The 20,705-nt window shown below is 40.0% G+C and overlaps 4 protein-coding genes across 4 annotated transcripts; all 4 read left to right on the plus strand.

The window, feature by feature from the left end:
• Positions 1–2,043: 2,043 nt before the first annotated feature.
• On the plus strand, positions 2,044–4,284 carry LOC139747550 (cuticle protein AM1199-like). Its single transcript, XM_071659962.1, has 3 exons — positions 2,044–2,170; positions 2,973–3,184; positions 3,830–4,284. Exons 1-3 carry the CDS (start codon positions 2,162–2,164, stop codon positions 4,041–4,043), a joined length of 435 nt encoding a protein of 144 aa, XP_071516063.1. The 5' UTR covers positions 2,044–2,161; the 3' UTR covers positions 4,044–4,284.
• A 2,552-nt stretch (positions 4,285–6,836) lies between these two features.
• LOC139747551 (cuticle protein AM1199-like) lies at positions 6,837–9,154 on the plus strand. Its single transcript, XM_071659963.1, has 3 exons — positions 6,837–6,899; positions 7,842–8,053; positions 8,699–9,154. The coding sequence occupies exons 1-3, from the start codon at positions 6,891–6,893 to the stop codon at positions 8,910–8,912; spliced, it is 435 nt and encodes a 144-aa protein (XP_071516064.1). The 5' UTR covers positions 6,837–6,890; the 3' UTR covers positions 8,913–9,154.
• A 2,509-nt stretch (positions 9,155–11,663) lies between these two features.
• Positions 11,664–13,933, plus strand: LOC139747552 (cuticle protein AM1199-like). The gene is made up of 3 exons (XM_071659964.1): positions 11,664–11,721; positions 12,622–12,833; positions 13,478–13,933. The coding sequence occupies exons 1-3, from the start codon at positions 11,713–11,715 to the stop codon at positions 13,689–13,691; spliced, it is 435 nt and encodes a 144-aa protein (XP_071516065.1). The 5' UTR covers positions 11,664–11,712; the 3' UTR covers positions 13,692–13,933.
• A 2,665-nt stretch (positions 13,934–16,598) lies between these two features.
• On the plus strand, positions 16,599–18,941 carry LOC139747548 (cuticle protein AM1199-like). Its single transcript, XM_071659957.1, has 3 exons — positions 16,599–16,661; positions 17,620–17,831; positions 18,480–18,941. The coding sequence occupies exons 1-3, from the start codon at positions 16,653–16,655 to the stop codon at positions 18,691–18,693; spliced, it is 435 nt and encodes a 144-aa protein (XP_071516058.1). The 5' UTR covers positions 16,599–16,652; the 3' UTR covers positions 18,694–18,941.
• The last annotated feature ends 1,764 nt before the right edge of the window (positions 18,942–20,705 follow it).

A 20,705-nucleotide genomic window follows, 5' to 3' on the forward strand; every position in this document is an offset into this window, starting at 1 on the left:
AGTGAGAAGAGCTGTACCCAGTTATGCAGATCAAAAAGATAAAAGACAAGGTTTCATACATGAAATTTTTTTATGGCATTATAATTATCACATATATATATATATCTCCAGTATATATGGAACAGACCTGCATAGTCTCAGCTCAGTCCATTGATGATTTTAAGGGATCTAACTACTCAATACTCACAGTCCGGTCCAAACATACGGCCTTACACAAGGACACACGTAGAGATATGTGAAAAGTATTGTCCTCTTCTGCTCATTACCATGTGGTGATGGTTCAGGTGCAGGCACAATGTCCTACATCAGATGGGACCAGACTATAACACAGTAACAGCAGGACACATGCTTTCTGTCCTACCATTTCCTCAATGCGTAACTACGTGAGAAGATATAACAAGAGGCAATACCAACTTACTCTTATACAACGCTGCGCCTTTGTAACACTGAAGTAACTCCGTCAAGAACGATAAACGACGATAACTTAGCTTAAAACTCCACGACACACAACACCGTCGGTGTCACACTTGCTACTGGCGAAAACGTTGAAGTCTAGGAAAGAAAACGGGTGGTACGATAGCTAGGGATGATCTGTAACTGCCAGTTGGGTGGTTAGTGAGAAAACGGGTCATTCTATTATCGTAAAGATTGGGGGTCCAATATACCTATGATCTTATGTATGATGCCTTAAAGCATTTTAAAAGTAAACTTATGATCAAGACAAAGCTGCAGGTCAAAGGGATATCTGTTTTAAAACCTGATATGATAAAAATTCAGGAAGAGGTGTGTATGTGTGTGTGTGTGTGTGTGTGTGTGTGTGTGTGTGTGTGTGTGTGTGTGTGTGTGTGTGAGTTTGGGATGTAGGGGGAGGGAAATTAGGCGACAGTTTCTTAAGTTCTGAACAGAGGCAGAAGGCTGAAAGGATGAATAGACTAGATATATAGCGAATATCTTAGAGGATCTTGACAAAGGTCCTTAGGATTATCTATCTTTCCATCTATCTACCTATCAATCAATCCATCTATCTTTTTCGTTTATCCATTTCGTATATCAGTTTCCTTCGTCTTTTATATGTTTATAAGACTGCGAGTTATTGACTATATCAACTAAGTTTACTGACTAGGCGATGTCCACAGCTCCCAATAGTGCTTTTATGGGACCCTCTTCATCTCCCTCATGAAGGAGCGACTAGGAAGCTAAGGTTGCGCTGGTGCCCTCTGGCGTTCCTGGCTGCAAAATTCTAACACTATTTCGACAATGTACGTACAGGAAAGACCTGCTGAGCTGATCCCTGAAGAGAGACACTGGCACATCCAAAACAACCGTAGTACATGATATTACACTGAAGCGTTTGAGACTCGGATGGAATTAGGTCTAGACTGTGGACCCACGGATTGAATTAGTCTTTCCTAGGAGTGTTCTGTTATAGAGAGCGATAAGATGTTGAGTCAGCCGGACAGATATGCTGAATAAATTTTCACTCGATACTGTTGCAAAGCACCTTCGTACCGAACATGACCTGCAAGAGAAAGCATAACCTCCAGGTGAAGTTTTAACACCAAGGTAATGTCAACCAGTTCAAGAATATCCTCTGGGAAACAATTACCCATCTCCAGCTGAGGTTTGCTTTGGTTCTGGAAGTAACAATCTACGAACGATATTACCCAAAGGCGTTAAGAACGATTCAGAAAACATGCAGAAGCAACTTTACCATCAAGCTTGCACCAGAAATCATTAACTAAAACAGGTGTTCACGTAATTAGAGTTCATTACTACGTTTTGCCTCATGGACCGAAAATGTCGCGCGGTCAAGTGCGTTCCAGTACACCTTGAACTCAGCTCTGCCAGAAACTGAAATAACCATAAGATCACGAATATTAACGGTATCGAAGTACTAAAGTACTAAAGTAACTATTTAGTGGTAATGTGATCAGAATCACTGCCATATGTGTGCAACCGTTGCTTTCTTATGCAGCACAGAGCGTGAAAGCCAATTGAAATGAAAAACGTACTGATGATATTGGCAACGAGGGCTGTGATGACCCCCTCAGCACGGAAGGTCTGACGTCCACTATATAAGTGGCGTCCAGCAGATCAACAGCATCAGTCTCCCGACTTTCCTTGTTCCACACACACACACAAAATCGTCCACACCTGCAACATGAAGGCTGTGAGTATCAGTTGCATCCGGGCAGAGATAAAAAAACACACTACTTGCTTTAATACAGTTCCACCCGAGACACACAAATACCGAGTATATTTGTTAGGAGCATTTGGGTATATATGTTAATGAATTATTGGCAGACGGTCATCCATAAGACGATGACTAACGAGTTCAGAAACATGAGTGCCAGTGACCTGTGTGCTTCATGATGCTAATTTCGCCATAAGATGTTGTTATATTAACTCATTCAGTCCTGTTCCAAGAGACACTTGAAAGCGAGAGGTAGAAATAAGTAAGACAGGTGTCTGGTATACGTAGAGATGACAGGTTTTCCTCAGTAGCTTTCCTGTAATTAAAAAGAAACTAAGCACAGCCGTCCTTTAACGGAGAATTTAAGATTGTTCTGGGCATTCTCTCAGCATTCGTATGTTAGAGTGATAGATATACTAGACAAATTATAACAACGGCGAGGAGCACGTAATGAATTTACGATGAACCTTTATTATCTAATTAGATAGCAAACATTGTATTTAACATGCCCATTATATAACCAAACTTCATAATTGTAGATCCAATCAAACTTCATAAGATTTTTTAAATAGTGTTTGGTATAAACACAAAATTAGTTCAAATATCAAGCGTTTATTACCATTGATATACCACTAATACATTACAGAGGACAGAAGAAGAATTGCTCAGGAGGTGCCAGCAGGCCGCTGGGCTTGTGCTAGAGTCATATCACCCACCATATATTCCTATCATAATACTTATGTTTCATTAACATTTCACATCCTCTCTCGATGTTCAGATCGTGATGTTAGTTGTGTTGGCCATGGCGGCGGCGGAGAAGCCCTCCGCAAGGTATGGAGCACCTGATCATGGTCCACATATCGCCATCATCAGGGACGACCGCGTGCACCCGGATGCAGAGGGCAGGTACTCCTTCGACGTCGAGACCGAGGACGGCATCAGGAGGCAGGAGGCTGGAGCCCCCGGAGGCAACCAGCAGGGATCCGTCAGGTGAGTCGGTTCTATGGATGCTTCAAGCGCACTTACTTTGGGACACACTACAACCCTGCAAGCATGTTTGTAGCTGCTCGATTATATCATATTCATGTGATCAGTAGTCCTTCATTTGTCTCTCGATCTTTCTCTTATCAGTTTGATAAAAAGAAATATCTACCTGCAGTTTCGCCAATGTTCAAGAACTTACCCGGCCACATAAGTTCGCATCATGACGCCTCCAGACCTTAGTAGCTGCATCAGATGTTCATGTTTTTAGCTTGGTAGATACATTGTATGAATATCATCAATTTTCATTATTCAACAACTTTAAGTTGTTCCCTTCTTTTTCTAGTTTACTGTAACGGATAGATAATCTTACAGTCTCTTGAGAGAAGCTTTAGGTTTTATGGCTTGTTAGGTAACTCACTGCAGTTTATGAAACACAGAAACAACACTTTGTGACGTACAAAAACCTGGTTATGCATATTACGTATACGTAGTTTCCAGTAAAAGAAATTATTTTTCAGCACAAGAACATTACCAGTCCATATATTCCTTCTCCGAAACTACGTATATCGATGCACCATCATGTTGCTAGATCATGATGTTTTTTTTCTCAGCCTGGCATCAGTTGCTCGCTAATCTGTCTGCCTTCCACAGCTTCACTTTCCCCGACGGTCAAGTGTTCGACCTGCAGTTTGTTGCTGACGAAGAGGGATACAAGCCCCAGTCTCCATTCCTGCCAGTGGCTCCCGAGTTCCCCCACCCAATCCCTCAGTTCGTGCTGGACCAGATCGCCTTCGCTGCTGCAGAGGACGCCAAACGCCCTCGTGGTGATTCTCCCTCTCGTGGTTACGTTAGCCCCAACAAATAAAACCCGAATTCGTCTCTCTGCTGGTGACATTCCGCTATACAATGGCATCTTATGATCAAAGATATTACCAGTGCTTCATATTCTTCAGGAATGTCTGTATTACTTGGACGAAGAGCACGAGATTCTGACTGAGTGATTGGAAGATGAATTCTTTGTTTACGTTATATTCATTGTGTGTGACTAGTTTTTATATTTATTTATTTATCACAAAGTATATCAAATAAACTGCATACAAAAGTAATATGGTTGTTACATTTTATACCTATTACCCCACATGGTCAAAGGAAAGTAGATTTGGAATACCAGTATTCCCGAAAGAATATGTTATATTTTCCCCTAAGAAATGCATATTCATTTCACTCTCGGCAAACTCATGTTAAGTGCACTGTCTATGGGCGTAAATCTGCTTTACAATCAAACAGATACATCTTAGATGGAACCTCGACGCCACTGGTTTTTGACCACACCACTAAGGGCAAGATGAAAAGCAGGGAGGAAAGTACTTTTTCACCATTAATAAGCATTGGTTCATTTCATCTTCGACCAAATCATCTTGACCTCACAGAGGACAACACATTTTATCAACTTATTCGACAGTACTACCTTTGACGTTACCCTTACGTTTTAGGGAAACGAACGAACTTTGACCTGTAATATTACTCATTATCATGCATACTATGGAGGGAAACACATCCTAAAACCAATCTTAACCACACCTACGTTAAACTTAGATTCAATCGATATATGGCAAAGAGATCAGGTGAAGGACACCACACGCTACTGCAATATGGCCTGACTCCTGTGGATGATACGAAGTACACCTACACTTCACTGCAGACACTGCCAGCAATCAATATTCTACGAGCCAGTTGAAACATATCATCACTTCATCTTTGGCCGTCTGGTCTCCACTGACCTTCGATCTAACCTTCACAAGTCAGGAGAGAGACCGGGGCTATTGTGTTTACTGTTTATATGAAAAATAACGCAAGAGGAATTACATGAAGAAGATATGTAATGTTTATCACCCTTAGGAGTAAACATGATGATAAGAAATAGAAGACACTACTACCCTACCACTACTACTACTACTACTACTACTACTACTACTACTACTAGAACATGTAGTGACGTAGGCAGCACCAGTCAGTAGATGGAGGCAGATCATCATACAGTAAAACAGCAGGACATACGCTCTGTGTCTTACCATTTCCTTAATATGAGATCACGTGAGAATCACAACACTAAAAATCTAGACATACAAGCTGAGTGTTATCAGAAACGATGTAACTTTTCAAGACGAGGAATAACAGGTACTTAATTATGTCCTGTCCTGGAGAAAAGATGTCATAATGCTCTGCACGGTCAGGGTCACACTTAATACTTGTAAAACTTTAAAATCTGTGAGAGAAAATGGTGGATAGAGTTAGTGGAAGTTTTCTATGATTGTTGAATTATTTGTTAGTGAGAAACGGGTTATATCATACTAAATGTCAAGTGTGTCTGTTTTGCCAGTTATGATGCCTGAAATGTGGTAAGATATTCAAAACAAAACTGTGGTTCAATTGAACCTTTATTTAGAAATCTTATATAGATGGCTTAGTGTTGGAAGGCGAAGCAGTAACCCTGTGATCAATCTATCATGGTGCTCCTCCAGCTTAAAAGATGTAGTCTACTCAGGCGTCAGGGATATGATGGACTCCTTAGCAGTATGAAGATCCTGGAAGAGGCCGAACTCTTCTCCGACCAATGATGATAATGCAACGTTACTGAAAGTAACTTCTTGTCTCCTGGTATATGAATAATAGAGGGAGACCGGTAACACACACACACACACACACACACACACACACACACACACACACAGATAGATAGATAGATTGGGTGTTTACATTAATGGACCTGTTCCCATGATGTACTGGAATTCTCGATGTTTACGTGAGTCGTATATTTACCTGTAACTCGTATCTGTTATATATACCATCACGTTACGACACAAAGCATACGCCATTGCCCTCTCGCGTCTGTAACTTCTTCGAAAAACTACAGCAAAGAGCTGCAAAATTGACCTTTGTATGGAGAATCGTGCATACCTACAAATAGCTGCATCATACTATTCCTTATGGAATCTTGTAGTAGACCATGCGGGGAGAGAGAGAGAGAGAGAGAGAGAGAGAGAGAGAGAGAGAGAGAGAGAGAGAGAGAGAGGTCTCTCGATACTGTTGCGGGGTATATTCTTAATAGAAAATGACTTGAAAGCGAAATTATTACCTCCAAGTGATGAATTAAGCAGCAATGGAATGTCAGCTCGTTCTAGTACAACTAAGAAATAATGTCCAACGTCAGATGAAATTTGCCTTGAACATGCAAGTAGCAGTTGACGAACAAGTTAACCCAGAGGGATTTAAGCATTTGTATTTCTAAAAAATCGATATCTAGGACAGGTAATCACGTAAGTACAGTTCATTACCACGTTTCGCTTCTTGACCTGAAAATGTCATGTGGTCAGCTGTGTTCCAGTTCACCTTGAACTTCCCTGTTTTTCCAGCATTTGAAGTAACTATAAGATAATGAATATCAATAGTACTAAAATAACTATGAATACATTTGTTAATATCATGATTCACCAATTGATTTTTGTATGGAGTGACATTAGTTTCCTTCCTATGGAGTGTAAAACGTGAATATCATTGTGAAGACAGGCATACTGATGATGATGGCAACAGTGGCTGTAATGGCTTCCATCACCTTAGGTCCGACGTCCACTATATAAGTGGCGTTAAGCAGATCAGCATCACCAGTTCTCAGGCTTCATCTGTTCTACACGCACTCTCCTACACCTGCAACATGAAGGCTGTGAGTTTACATTATAGTCCATCTTGCTTTACTGCACTTTCATTGTATATACACCACAACAGCGTATATCTTAATCGTTCATACAATGAGTCTAAGGAAATGTCTGTAATCTGATTTCGAGGTGTATCTTAAGGGATGTGGGGAAGTGGCCACCCATCAGAAGATGGATAATCATCAACTTCAACAAAATATGGATGCTAGTGCCCTATCTACCTACCCTAACCAGCCACTCGATGTTGTTACGTCCTGGGACTTGGATGCCTATGTCGCAGTTGACTGAACACCACAACAGAGAGACATTTCTGCTTCAGTAATTACAGGACGACAAGACGAAGGAATAAGCATGACAGGCGTAATGTGTATGTAATGGCATTAAACTTTGTTCAGAAGCTTAGCTGTAATGAACAGAAAGTAAGACAAAAATTCCTGAAACTGAGGATGTAAGATTGTTCCGGGTATTACATTAGTACTTTATTGCCAGTATAATTGATTACCAAAAAAACCATTTTAAAGTCCAGAAGAACGTGTTGAGACATTAACAGATAAATGAAACTTACTTAGATGACAAACGTAATGGTTACATTAAATTGAGATGCGTTCGAGTTGAAGGAAAAATGATGTCATACATTATTATATATGTGATACTGAAAGATTCAAGTCCATCGCTGATTTACCAAAGTGGTACGTCATTTTGAACTTCATATTTCTACTAATTTGTCTTACGTATGTACACAGAATGGTTCGAGTATCATATGAGTGTACAGGGGGTTATTCATATATTCCTACTGATATAACACTAATACATTACAGAGCACAGAAGAAGAATTGCTCAGGAGCTGCTAGCAGGCCGCTGGGCTTGTGCTAGAGTCATATCACCCACCATATATTCCTATCATAATACTTATGTTTCATTAACATTTCACATCCTCTCTCGATGTTCAGATCGTGATGTTAGTTGTGTTGGCCATGGCGGCGGCGGAGAAGCCCTCCGCAAGGTACGGAGCGCCTGATCATGGTCCACATATCGCCATCATCAGGGACGACCGCGTGCACCCTGATGCAGAGGGCAGGTACACCTTCGACGTCGAGACCGAGGACGGCATCAGGAGGCAGGAGGCTGGAGCCCCCGGAGGCAACCAGCAGGGATCCGTCAGGTGAGTCGGTTCTATGGATGCCTCAAGCGCACTTACTTTGGGACACACTACAACACTGCAAGCATGTTTGTAGCTGCTCGATTATATCATATTCATGTGATCAGTAGTCCTTCATTTGTCTCTCGATCTTTCTCTTATCAGTTTGATAAAAAGAAATATCTACCTGCAGTTTCGCCAATGTTCAAGAACTTACCCGGCCACATAAGTTCGCATCATGACGCCTCCAGACCTTAGTAGCTGCATCAGATGTTCATGTTTTTAGCTTGGTAGATACATTGTATGAATATCATCAATTTTCATTATTCAACAACTTTAAGTTGTTCCCTTCTTTTTCTAGTTTACTGTAACGGATAGATAATCTTACAGTCTCTTGAGAGAAGCTTTAGGTTTTATGGCTTGTAAGGTAACTCACTGCAGTTTATGAAACACAGAAACAACACTTTGTGACGTACAAAAACTTGTATTCATATTACGTATACGTAGTTTCCAATACAGGAAATATTTTCACAGGAAAAGAATACTACTGTTTATTCATTTCTTCCCCTAAATTACGTATATTGATGCACCATCAAGTAGCTAGATCATGATGATTTTTTTTTTTCGTAGCCTGGCATCAGTTGCTGCTAACTTGTCTGTCTTCCACAGCTTCACTTTCCCCGATGGTCAAGTGTTCGACCTGCAGTTCGTTGCTGACGAAGAGGGATACAAGCCCCAGTCTCCATTCCTGCCAGTGGCTCCCGAGTTCCCCCACCCAATCCCTCAGTTCGTGCTGGACCAGATCGCCTTCGCTGCTGCAGAGGACGCCAAACGCCCCCGTGGTGATTCCCCCTCTCGTGGTTACGTTAGCCCCAACAAATAAAACCTAAACTCGTCTCTCTGTTGGTGACATTCCGCTATACAATGGCATCTCATGATCTAAGATATTAGCCAGTGCTTCATATTCTTCAGGAATGTCTGTATCACCTGAACGAAGAGCACGAGATTCTGACTGAGTGACTGCAAGATGAATTCTTTGTTCACGTTATATTCATTGTGTGTAACTAGTTTTTATATTTATTTACCTATTACAAATTACATCAAATAAACTGCATACAAAAGTAATATGATTCTTAGATTTCACCCCTGTTACTTCACACAGTCAAAGGAAATTAGATTTGGAATGCCAGTATTCTCGAAAGAATATATTCTCCCTTAAGAAATGCATATTCACTTCGCTTTCGGCAAATTCATGTTAATTGCACTGTATATGGGTACGAATTTGCTTTACAATCAAACAGATACATATTAACTGATACATCGATGGCACTGGTTTTCGACCACACCACCAAGGGCAAGATGAAAGGCAAAGATAAAAGTACTTTTTTACCATTGATAAGCATTAGATCACTTCATCCTTGACCAATGCATCTTGACCTCAGCAGAGAACAACGCATTTTATCAACTGATTCGACACTACTACCTTTGACGTTACTCTTACATTTTAGGGAAATGGCTAGTTTTAGAGTGATGGTTGCTGATTAAAAAGCTAACATTCGCGAGCGAACTTTGGCTATAAAAGTACTCATTATTATGCATACTATGGAGGGAAACACATCTAAAACCAGTCGTAACTACATCCTCGTTAGAATTAGATTTATTCTATGCTTGGCAAATGGATCAGGTGAAAGACATTGTACACTGCTCCACTAAGACCTGAGTCCTGTGGATCATGTGAAATACACCTACGCTTCACTCCAGACACTACCAGCAATCAAACTTCTACGAGCCAGTTGAAACACATCATCACTTCAACATCGGCACCCTGGTCACCACTGACTTTCGATCTAACCTTCACAGGACAGAGGCCGGGGTTATTGTGTTCACTGTCTATATGAAAATTAATGCGAGACGAAAACTTTGAAATCTGTGAGAGAATATGGTGGATATAGTTAGTGCGAATTTCTATGATAGTTGAATTACTGGTTAGTGAGTAATGAGCTCTGTCATAATAGATGTCAAGTATGTCTGTTCTCCTAGTTATGATGCCTGAAATATGGTAATATATTCAAGACAAAATTGTGGTTCAGTAGAACCTTTATCTAGAAATCTTATATATGATGGCGTAGTGTTGCAAGGCGAAACAGAAACCTTGTGATAAATCTATGGAGAAAATTGATTAGTAAGGTTTTCAGTGTACAAAAGAAGGGAAAAACTAAATGGCTATGGAGTTTGAAAAGTCCTTTCAGGTAATCTATACATCTATCTGAATATGTATTGTATAACCGCCATACCCCTTTTACAGTGGTCCTTCAGTTTGAAGGATATACTCTACTAAGGAGTTAGGGATATGACGGACTCCTTAGGAGCAATAAGATCCTGGAAGAGACTGCACTCTTCCGACCAATGACGATACATTACTGAAGGGAACTTCTTGTCTCGCGATGTAATAATAACAGGAGCCCGGTAACACACACACACACACACACACACACACACACACACACATATATATATATATATATATATATATATATATATATATATATATATATATATATATATATATATATATATATATATATATATATATATATATATATATATATATATATATATATATATATATTGGGTGCTTATATAAATGAAGCCTTTCCCATGATATACTGGTATTCTTGATGTTTACGTGAGTCATACATTTGTCTCTAACTTGTATCTTTTATATATGCCATCAAGTTACGACACAAAGCATACACCAGTGCCCTCTCGCGTCTTTAGCTGCTTCAAAAACTATAGTAAAGAGCTGCAAAGTTGACCTCTGTATGGAAAATCTTGCATACCCAAAACTAGCCGCATCATACTATTCCTTAAGGAATCTTATAGGAGAGAGAGAGAGAGAGAGAGAGAGAGAGAGAGAGAGAGAGAGAGAGAGAGAGAGAGAGAGAGAGAGAGAGAGAGAGAGAGAGAGAGAGAGAGAGAGAGAGAGAGAGAGAGAGAGAGAGAGAGAGAGAGAGAGAGTTATTGCAACAGATCTGAATATGTGGTCTCTCGATACTGTTGCAGGATATATTCTTAACAGATCATGACTTGAAAGGGAAACTTTTACCTCCAGGTGAAGCGTTAAGCAGCAACGGAATGTTATCCCGTTTTAGTATGACTTTAGGAAATGATGTCCAACGTCAGATGAAATTTGCCTTGGACATGGAGGTAACAGTTGACGAACGAGATAATCCAGAGGTGTTTAAGTATTTGTATTTCTCGGAAATCGATATCTAGGACAGGTAATCACGTAAGTACAGTTCATTACCACGTTTCGCTTCTTGACCTGAAAATGTCATGTGGTCAGCCGTGTTCCAGTTCACCTTGAACTTCCCTGTTCTTCCAGTATTTGAAATAACTATAAGATAATGAATATCAATAACACTAAAATAACTATAAATATATTTGTTAATATCATGATTTACAAATTGATTGTTGTATGAAATGACATTAGTTTCCTTCCTATGGAGTGTAAAACGTGAATACCATTGTGAAGACAGGCATACTGATGATGATGGCAACAGTGGTGTAATGGTTTTCAACACCTTAGGTCCGACGTCCACTATATAAGTGGCGTTAAGCAGATCAGCATCACCAGTTCCCAGATTTCATCTGTTCCACACTCACTCTCCCACACCTGCAACATGAAGGCTGTGAGTTTAAGTTATAGTGGGGAGGTGTTCAGAACTATTTCCTATTTTAGTGCACTTTCATCGTATATACACACAACCGAGTATATCTTATTTGTTCATATAATGAGTGTATGGAATGACTGTAATTTGATTTTGAGGTGTATCTTGAGAGTTGTGGGGAAGTGGCCACCCATCAGAATATGGATGATTATCAACTTCAACAAAATATGGATGCTAGTGACGTACCTCCTTCATGACCCTAACACAGCCACTCGATGTTGTTACGTCCTGGGACTTGGATGCCTATATCGCAGTTGACTGAACACCAGCACAGAAAGACATTTCTGCTTCAATTACAGAACGATTAAGCTTCTAAGCTTAGCTGTAATAAAACAGTAAGACTAAAATTCCTGAAACTGAGGATGTAAGATTGTTCCAGGTATTACAGTAGTACTTTATTGCCAGTATAATTGATTACCAAAAAAACCATTTTGAAGTCCAGAAGAACGTGTTGAGACGTTAACTGATACAAGAAACTTACTTAGATGACAAACGTAATGGTTACATTAGTTGAGATGCGTTCGAGTTGAAGGAAAAAACTTCATACAATTATATATATGTGATAATGAAAGATTCAAGTCCAGTGCTGATTTACCAAGTTAGCATATCCTTTTAGACTTTATATTTCTTGTAAGTTTCTTACATATATACGCAGAACGGTTCAAATATCATATGAGTGTAGAAAGGGTTATTCATATATCCCCGTGATACAACACCAATGCATTATAAAGTGCAAAAGAAGAATTGCTCAGGAGGTGCCAGCCGGTTGCTGGACTTGTGCTAGAGTCATATCACCCACCATATATTCCTATCATAATACTTATGTTTCATTAACATTTCACATCCTCTCTCGATGTTCAGATCGTGATGTTAGTTGTGTTGGCCATGGCGGCGGCGGAGAAGCCCTCCGCAAGGTACGGAGCGCCTGATCATGGTCCACATATCGAAATCATCAGGGACGACCGCGTGCACCCAGATGCAGAGGGCAGGTACACCTTCGACGTCGAGACCGAGGACGGCATCAGGAGGCAGGAGGCTGGAGGCCCCGGAGGCAACCAGCAGGGATCCGTCAGGTGAGTCGGTTCTATGGATGCTTCAAGCGCACTTACTTAGGGACACACTCCAACACTCTAAGTATGTTTGTAGCTGCTCGATTTATCATATTCCTGTTATCAGTAGTCATTTATTTGTCTCTTCCTCTTTCTCTTATCAATTTGTTAGTAAAAATAAAGAAAAACAATACCGTCTGGAGTTTCGCCACTGTTAAAGGACTTACTTTTACATATAAGATCGCATTATGACGCCTTCAGACCTTAGTTGCTGCATCAGACGTTCATGTCTTTAGCTTGGTACTTACAATGTATGAATATCATCAATTTTCATGATTCAACAATTTAAGTTGTTCCCTTCTTTTTCTAGTTTACTGTAACGGATAGATAATCTTACAGTCTCTTGAGAGAATCTTTGGTTTTTATGGTTTGTCAGGTAACTCACTGCAATTTATCAGAGAAACAACATTTTCTTCACGTACAAAATGATGTGTGCATATTATGTATATGTAGTTTCCAGTAAAAGCAATTATTTTACAGCACAAGATTATTACTGTACATATATTCCTCCGAAACTACGTATATTGATTCACCATCATGTCGCTGGATCATGATGGTTTTTTTGCAACCTGGCATCAGTTGCTCGCTAACCTGTCTGCCTTTCGCAGCTTCACTTTCCCCGACGGTCAAGTGTTCGACCTGCAGTTTGTTGCCGACGAAGAGGGATACAAGCCCCAGTCTCCATTCCTGCCAGTGGCTCCCGAGTTCCCCCACCCAATCCCTCAGTTCGTGCTGGACCAGATCGCCTTCGCAGCTGAGGAGGACGCCAGACGTCCCCGTGGTGATTCCCCCTCTCGTGGTTACGTTAGCCCCAACAAATAAAACCCGAGCTTGCCTCTTTTGCTGGTGACATTCCCCTACATAATGGCATCTCATGATCTAAGATATTAGCAGTGCTTCATATTCTTCAGGAATGTCTGTATTTCCTGAACGAAGAGCACGAGATTCTGACTGAGTGATTGGAAGATGAATTCTTTGTTTACGTTATATTCATTGTGTGTGACTAGTTTTTATATTTATTTATTTATTACAAAGTATATCAAATAAACTGCATGCAAAAATAATATGGTTGTTACATTTACATCTATTACCCCATATTGCTAAAAGGAAATTTGATTTGGAATGCCAGTATTCTCGAAAGAATATGTCATACTTTCCCCTAAGAAATGCATATTCATTTCACTTTCGGCAAACTCATGTTAAGTGCACTGTCTATGGGCGTAAATCTGCTTTACAAGTCAAACAGATACATCTTAGATGGAACCTCGACGCCACTGGGTTTTGACCGCACCACTAAGGGCAAGATGAAAGGAAGGGAGGAAAGTACTTTTTCACCATTAATAAGCATTGGTTCATTTCATCTTCGACCAAATCATCTTGACCTCACAGAGGACAACGCATTTTATCAACTGATTCGACACTACTACCTTTGATGTTACCCTTACGATTTAGGTAAAAGGCTGGTTTTAGAGTGATGGTTGCTGAATAACAAGCTAACTTCCGTGAGCAAACTTTGGCTGTAATATTACTCATTATTATGCATACCATGGAGGGAAACACATCTTAAAACCAATCTTAACTACACCCACGTTAAACTCAGATTCATTCTATGTTTGGCAAAGGGATTAGGTGAAGCACACCACACGCTACTGCAATGTGGCCTGACTCCTTCGGATCACGTGAAATGCACCTACACTTCACTGCAGACACTACAACAATCAATATTCTACGAGCCAGTTGAAACATATCATCACTTCATCTTTGGCATCCTTGTCTCCACTGACCTTCGATCTAACCTTCACAAGTCAGGAGAGAGGCCGGGGTTATAGTGTTTACTGTTTATATAGAAAATGATGCAAGAAGAAATATATGAAGATATGTAATGTTTATCACCCTTAGGAGTAAACATGATATTAAGAAATAGAAGATACTGCTACTACTACTACTACTACTACTACTACTACTACTACTACTACTACTACTACTACTACTACTGCTACTACTACTAGAACATGTAGTAACGTAGGCAGCACCAGTCAGTAGAGGGAGGCAGATCATCATACAGTAAAACAGCAGGACATGCGCTTTATGTCTTACCATCTCCATAATGCGAGATCACGTGAGATTCACAACACTTAAAAACTTAGACATACAAGCTGAGTGTTATCAGAAACGATGCAACTTTTCAAGACGAGGAATAACAGTTACTTAATTATGACCTTTCCTGGAGGAAAGATGTCATAATGCTCTGCACGGTCAGGGTCACAGTTAATACTTGTAAAACTTTAAGATCTGTGAGAGAAAATGGTGGATAGAGTTAGTGGAAGTTTTCTATGATTGTTGAATTACTGGTTAGTGAGAAACGGGTTCTATTATAGTAAATGTCAAGTATATCTGTACTCCAAGTTATGATGTCTGAAATGTGGTAATATACATAAAACAAAACTAGTTGAATGGAACCTCTATTTAGAAATCATATATAAGACGGTGTAACCCTGTGATAAATCTATGGAAAAGTTAATTTGGAAGGTCTTCAGTGTAGAAAAGTAATGGAAAATTGAAATAACTCTGGAGCTTGAAAAGTCCCTTCAGGTAAACTATATTTCTATCTGTATATCTGTTGTATAACCCCGGTACCTCTTTTATGGTGCTCCACCAGCTTGAAGGATGTAGTGTACTCAGGAGTCAGAGATATGAATTCATCTTTTCCCACGATATAGTTTTTATTCTCGATGATTACGTGAGTCATATATCTATCTGTAACTTGTATCTTTAATATATGCCATCACGTTACGACACAAAGCATACTCCATTGCCCTCTCGAATCTGTAAATACTTCTGAAAACTACAGGAAAGAGCTGCAAGATTGACCTTTGTATGGAGAATCTTGCATACCCGAAACCAGCCACATCATATCATTAGTTATGGAATCTTGTAGTAGACTGTTTTAAGAGAGAGAGAGAGAGAGAGAGAGAGAGAGAGAGAGAGAGAGAGAGAGAGAGAGAGAGAGAGAGAGAGAGAGAGAGAGAGAGAGAGAGAGAGAGAGAGAGAGAGAGAGAGAGAGAGAGAGAGAGAGAGAGAGAGAGAGAGAGAGAGAGAGAGAGAGAGAGAGAGAGAGAGAGAGAGAGAGAGATCTGAATATTAGGTCTATCGATACTGTTGCGGGGTATATTCTTAATAGAAAATGACGAAAGGGAAACTATTACCTCCAGGTAAAGTATAAAGTAGCAATGGAATGTCATCCCGTTTTAGTAAGACTTTAGGAAATGATGTCCAACGTCAGATGAAATTTGCCTTGGACATGGAGGTAACAGTTGACGAACGAGATAATCCAGAGGTGCTAAAGTATCTGTATTTCTCCAAATTCTTTATCTATAACAGGTTATCAAGTAAGTCAGTTCATTTCCACGTTTCGCTTCTTGACCTGAAAATGTCATGTGGTCAGCTGTGTTCCAGTTTACCTTGAACTTCCCTGTACTTCCAGAATTTGAAATAACTATAAGATAATGAATATCAATAGCACTAGAATAACTATAAATATATTTGTTAATATCATGATTTACAAATTGATTGTTGTATGAAATGACATTAGTTTCCTTCCTATGAGGCGTAGAACGTGAATACCATTGTGAAGAAGGACATACTGATGATGATGGCAACAGTGGTGTAATGGTCTTCAACACCTTAGGTCCGACGTCCACTATATAAGTGGTGTTAAGCAGATCAGCATCACCAGTTCCCAGACTTCATCTGTTCCACACGCACTTTCCCCACACCCGAAAAATGAAGGCTGTGAGTTTAAGTTATAGTACGGCGGTGCTCAGAACAATTTCTACTTTAGTGCACTTTCATTGCAAATACACCACAACAGCGTATATCTTATTCGTTCATACAGTGAGCGAATGCAATGAGTGTAATTTGGTTTTGAGGTGTATCTTGAGAGTTGTAGGGTAATGGTTACGTATCAGAAGATGGATGACCATCAACTTCAACAAAACATGGATGCTAGTGACCTACCTGGTTCGTGACTCTAACACAGCCACTCGATGTTGTTACGTCCTGGGACTTGGATGCCTATGTCGCAGTTGACTGAACACCACAACAGAGAGACATTTCTGCTTCAGTAATTACAGGACGACAAGACGAAGGAATAAGCATGACAGGCGTAATGTGTATGCAATGACATTAAACTTTGTTCAGAAACTTAGCTGTTATAAAACAAAAAGTAAGACAAAAAGTCTTGAAACTGAGGATGTAAGATTGTTCCGGGTATTACATTAGTACTTTATTGCCAGTATAATTGATTACAAAAAAAACCATTTTGAAGTCCAGAAGAACGTGTTGAGACGTTAACTGATACAAGAAACTTACTTAGATGACAAACGTAATGGTTACATTAGTTGAGATGCGTTCGAGTTGAAGGAAAAAACTTCATACAATTATATATATGTGATAATGGAAGATTCAAGTCCAGTGCTGATTTACCAAGTTAGTACATCCTTTTAGACTTTATATTTCTTGTAAGTTTCTTACATATATACGCAGAACGGTTCAAATATCATATGAGTGTAGAAAGGGTTATTCATATATCCCCGTGATACAACACCAATGCATTATAAAGTGCAAAAGAAGAATTGCTCAGAGCTGCCAGCCGGTTGCTGGGCTTGTGCTAGAGTCATATCACCCACCATATATTCCTATCATAATACTTATGTTTCATTAACATTTCACATCCTCTCTCGATGTTCAGATCGTGATGTTAGTTGTGTTGGCCATGGCGGCGGCGGAGAAGCCCTCCGCAAGGTACGGAGCGCCTGATCATGGTCCACATATCGAAATCATCAGGGACGACCGCGTGCACCCTGATGCAGAGGGCAGGTACACCTTCGACGTCGAGACCGAGGACGGCATTAGGAGGCAAGAGGCTGGAGGCCCCGGAGGCAACCAGCAGGGATCCGTCAGGTGAGTCGGTTCTATGGATGCTTCAAGCGCACTTACTTAGGGACACACTCCAACACTCTAAGTATGTTTGTAGCTGCTCGATTTATCATATTCCTGTTATCAGTAGTCATTTATTTGTCTCTTCCTCTTTCTCTTATCAATTTGTTAGTAAAAATAAAGTAGAAAAATACCGTCTGGAGTTTCGCCACTGTTAAAGGACTTACTTTTACATATAAGGATCGCATTATGACGCCTCCAGACCTTAGTTGCTGCATCAGACGTTCATGTCTTTAGCTTGGTACTTACAATGTATGAATATCATCAATTTTCGTGATTCAACAATTTAAGTTGTTCCCCTCTTTTTCTAGTTTACTGTAACGGATAGATAATCTTACAGTCTCTTGAGAGAAGCTTTGGTTTTTATGGTTTGTCAGGTAACTCACTGTAGTTTATCAGAGAAACAACATTTTCTTCACGTACAAAATGATGTGTGCATATTATGTATACGTAGTTTCCAGTAAAAGCAATTATTTTACAGCACAAGAATATTACTGTACATATATTCCTTCTCCGAAACTACGTATATTGATTCACTATCATGTCGCTGGATCATGATGGTTTTTTTGCAACCTGGCATCAGTTGCTCACTAACCTGTCTGCCTTTCGCAGCTTCACTTTCCCCGACGGTCAAGTGTTCGACCTGCAGTTTGTTGCCGACGAAGAGGGATACAAGCCCCAGTCTCCATTCCTGCCAGTGGCTCCCGAGTTCCCCCACCCAATCCCTCAGTTCGTGCTGGACCAGATCGCCTTCGCAGCTGAGGAGGACGCCAGACGTCCCCGTGGTGATTCTCCCTCCCGTGGTTACGTTAGCCCCAACAAATAAAACCTGAATTCGTCTCTCTGCTGGTGACATTCCCCTACATAATGGCATCTCATGATCTAAGATATTAGCAGTGCTTCATATTCTTCAGGAATGTCTGTATTTCCTGAACGAAGAGCACGAGATTCTGACTGAGTGATTGGAAGATGAATTCTTTGTTTACGTTATATTCATTGTGTGTGACTAGTTTTTATATTCATTTATTTATTTATTACAAAGTATGTCAAATAAACTGCATGCAAAAGTAATAAGGTTGTTACATTTTACACCTATTACCCCATATGGCTAAAAGGAAATTTGATTTGGAATGCCAGTATTCTCGAAAGAATATGTCATACTTTCCCCTAAGAAATGCATATTCATTTTACTTTCTGCAAATTCACGTTAACTGCACTGTCTATGGGCGTAAATCTGCTTTACAGCCAAACAGATACATCTTAGATGGAACCTCGAGGCCACTGGTTTTTGAGCACACCACTAAGGGAAGGATGAAAGGCAGGGAGGAAAGTACCTTTTCACCATTAATAAGCATTGGTTCATTTCATCTTCGACCAATGCATCTTGACCTCACAGAGGACAACCCATTTTATCAACTGATTCGACATTGCTACTTTTGATGTTACTCTTACGTTTTAAATAAAAGGCTGGTTTTAAAGTGATGGTTGCTGAATAACAAGCTACCTTCCTCGAGCGAACTTTGGCTGTGATATCATTCATTATCATGCATATTATGGAGAAAAACACATCCTAAAACCAATCTTAACTACACCCCCGTTAGACTTAGATTCATTCTATGTGTGGCAAAGGGATTAGGTGAAGCACATCACACGCTAATGCAATGTGACCTGACTCCTGTGGATAATATGAAGTACACCTACACTTCACTGCAGACACTGCCAACAATCAATATTCTACGAGCCAGTTGAAACATATCATCACTTCATCTTTGGCATTCTGGTCTCCACTGACCTTCGATCTAACCTTCACAAGTCAGGAGAGAGGCCGGGGTTATTGTGTTTACTGTTTATATTAAAAATGATGCAAGAGGAAATATATGAAGAAGACATATATTATTTATCACCCTTGGGGGTAAACATGATAATAAGATATAGAAGATACTACTGCCACTACTACTACTACTACTACTACTACTACTACTACTACTACTACTACTACTACTACTACTACTACTAATACTATTACTACTACTACTACCACTACTACTAATACTATTACTACTACTACTACTACTAATACTATTACTACTACTACTACTAATACTATTACAAGAACATGTAGTGACGTTGGCAGCATCAGTCAGTAGATGGAGGCAGATCATCATACAGTAAAACAGCAGGACATGCGCTCTATGTCTTACCATTTCCATAATGCGAGATCACGTGAGAATCACACACTTAAAATCTTAGACATACAAGCTGAGTGTTATCAGAAACGATGTAAGTTTTCAAGACGAGCGGGGAGCTGGAAATCCTCCCCCCCCCCCTTCGTTTTTTTTTTTTCTGTTTTTCAAAAGAAGGAACAGAGAAGATGGCCAGGTGAGGTTATTCCCTCAAAAGGCCCAGTCCTCTGTTCTTAACGCTACGACGTTACGACACAAAGCATACTCCATTGCCCCCTCGAATCTGTAACTACTTCGGAAAACTACAAGAAAGAGCTGCAAAATTGACTTTTGTATGGAGATTATGCGAGATCATTTGAGATTCACAACACTAAAAGTCTTAGACATACAAGCTGGGTGTTATCAGAAACGATGTAACTTTTCAAGACGAGCGGGGGGCTGGAAATCCTCCCACCCCCCTCGTTTTTTTCAATTTTTCAAAACCAGCCACATCATATTATTAGCTATGGAATCTTGTAGTAGACTGTTGCAGGAGAGAGAGAGAGAGAGAGAGAGAGAGAGAGAGAGAGAGAGAGAGAGAGAGAGAGAGAGAGAGAGAGAGAGAGAGAGAGAGAGAGAGAGAGAGAGATCTGAATATTAGGTCTATCGATACTGT

The sequence above is a fragment of the Panulirus ornatus genome, chromosome 69, assembly GCF_036320965.1.
Source record: "Panulirus ornatus isolate Po-2019 chromosome 69, ASM3632096v1, whole genome shotgun sequence".
Classification (NCBI taxonomy): Eukaryota; Metazoa; Arthropoda; class Malacostraca; order Decapoda; family Palinuridae; genus Panulirus; species Panulirus ornatus.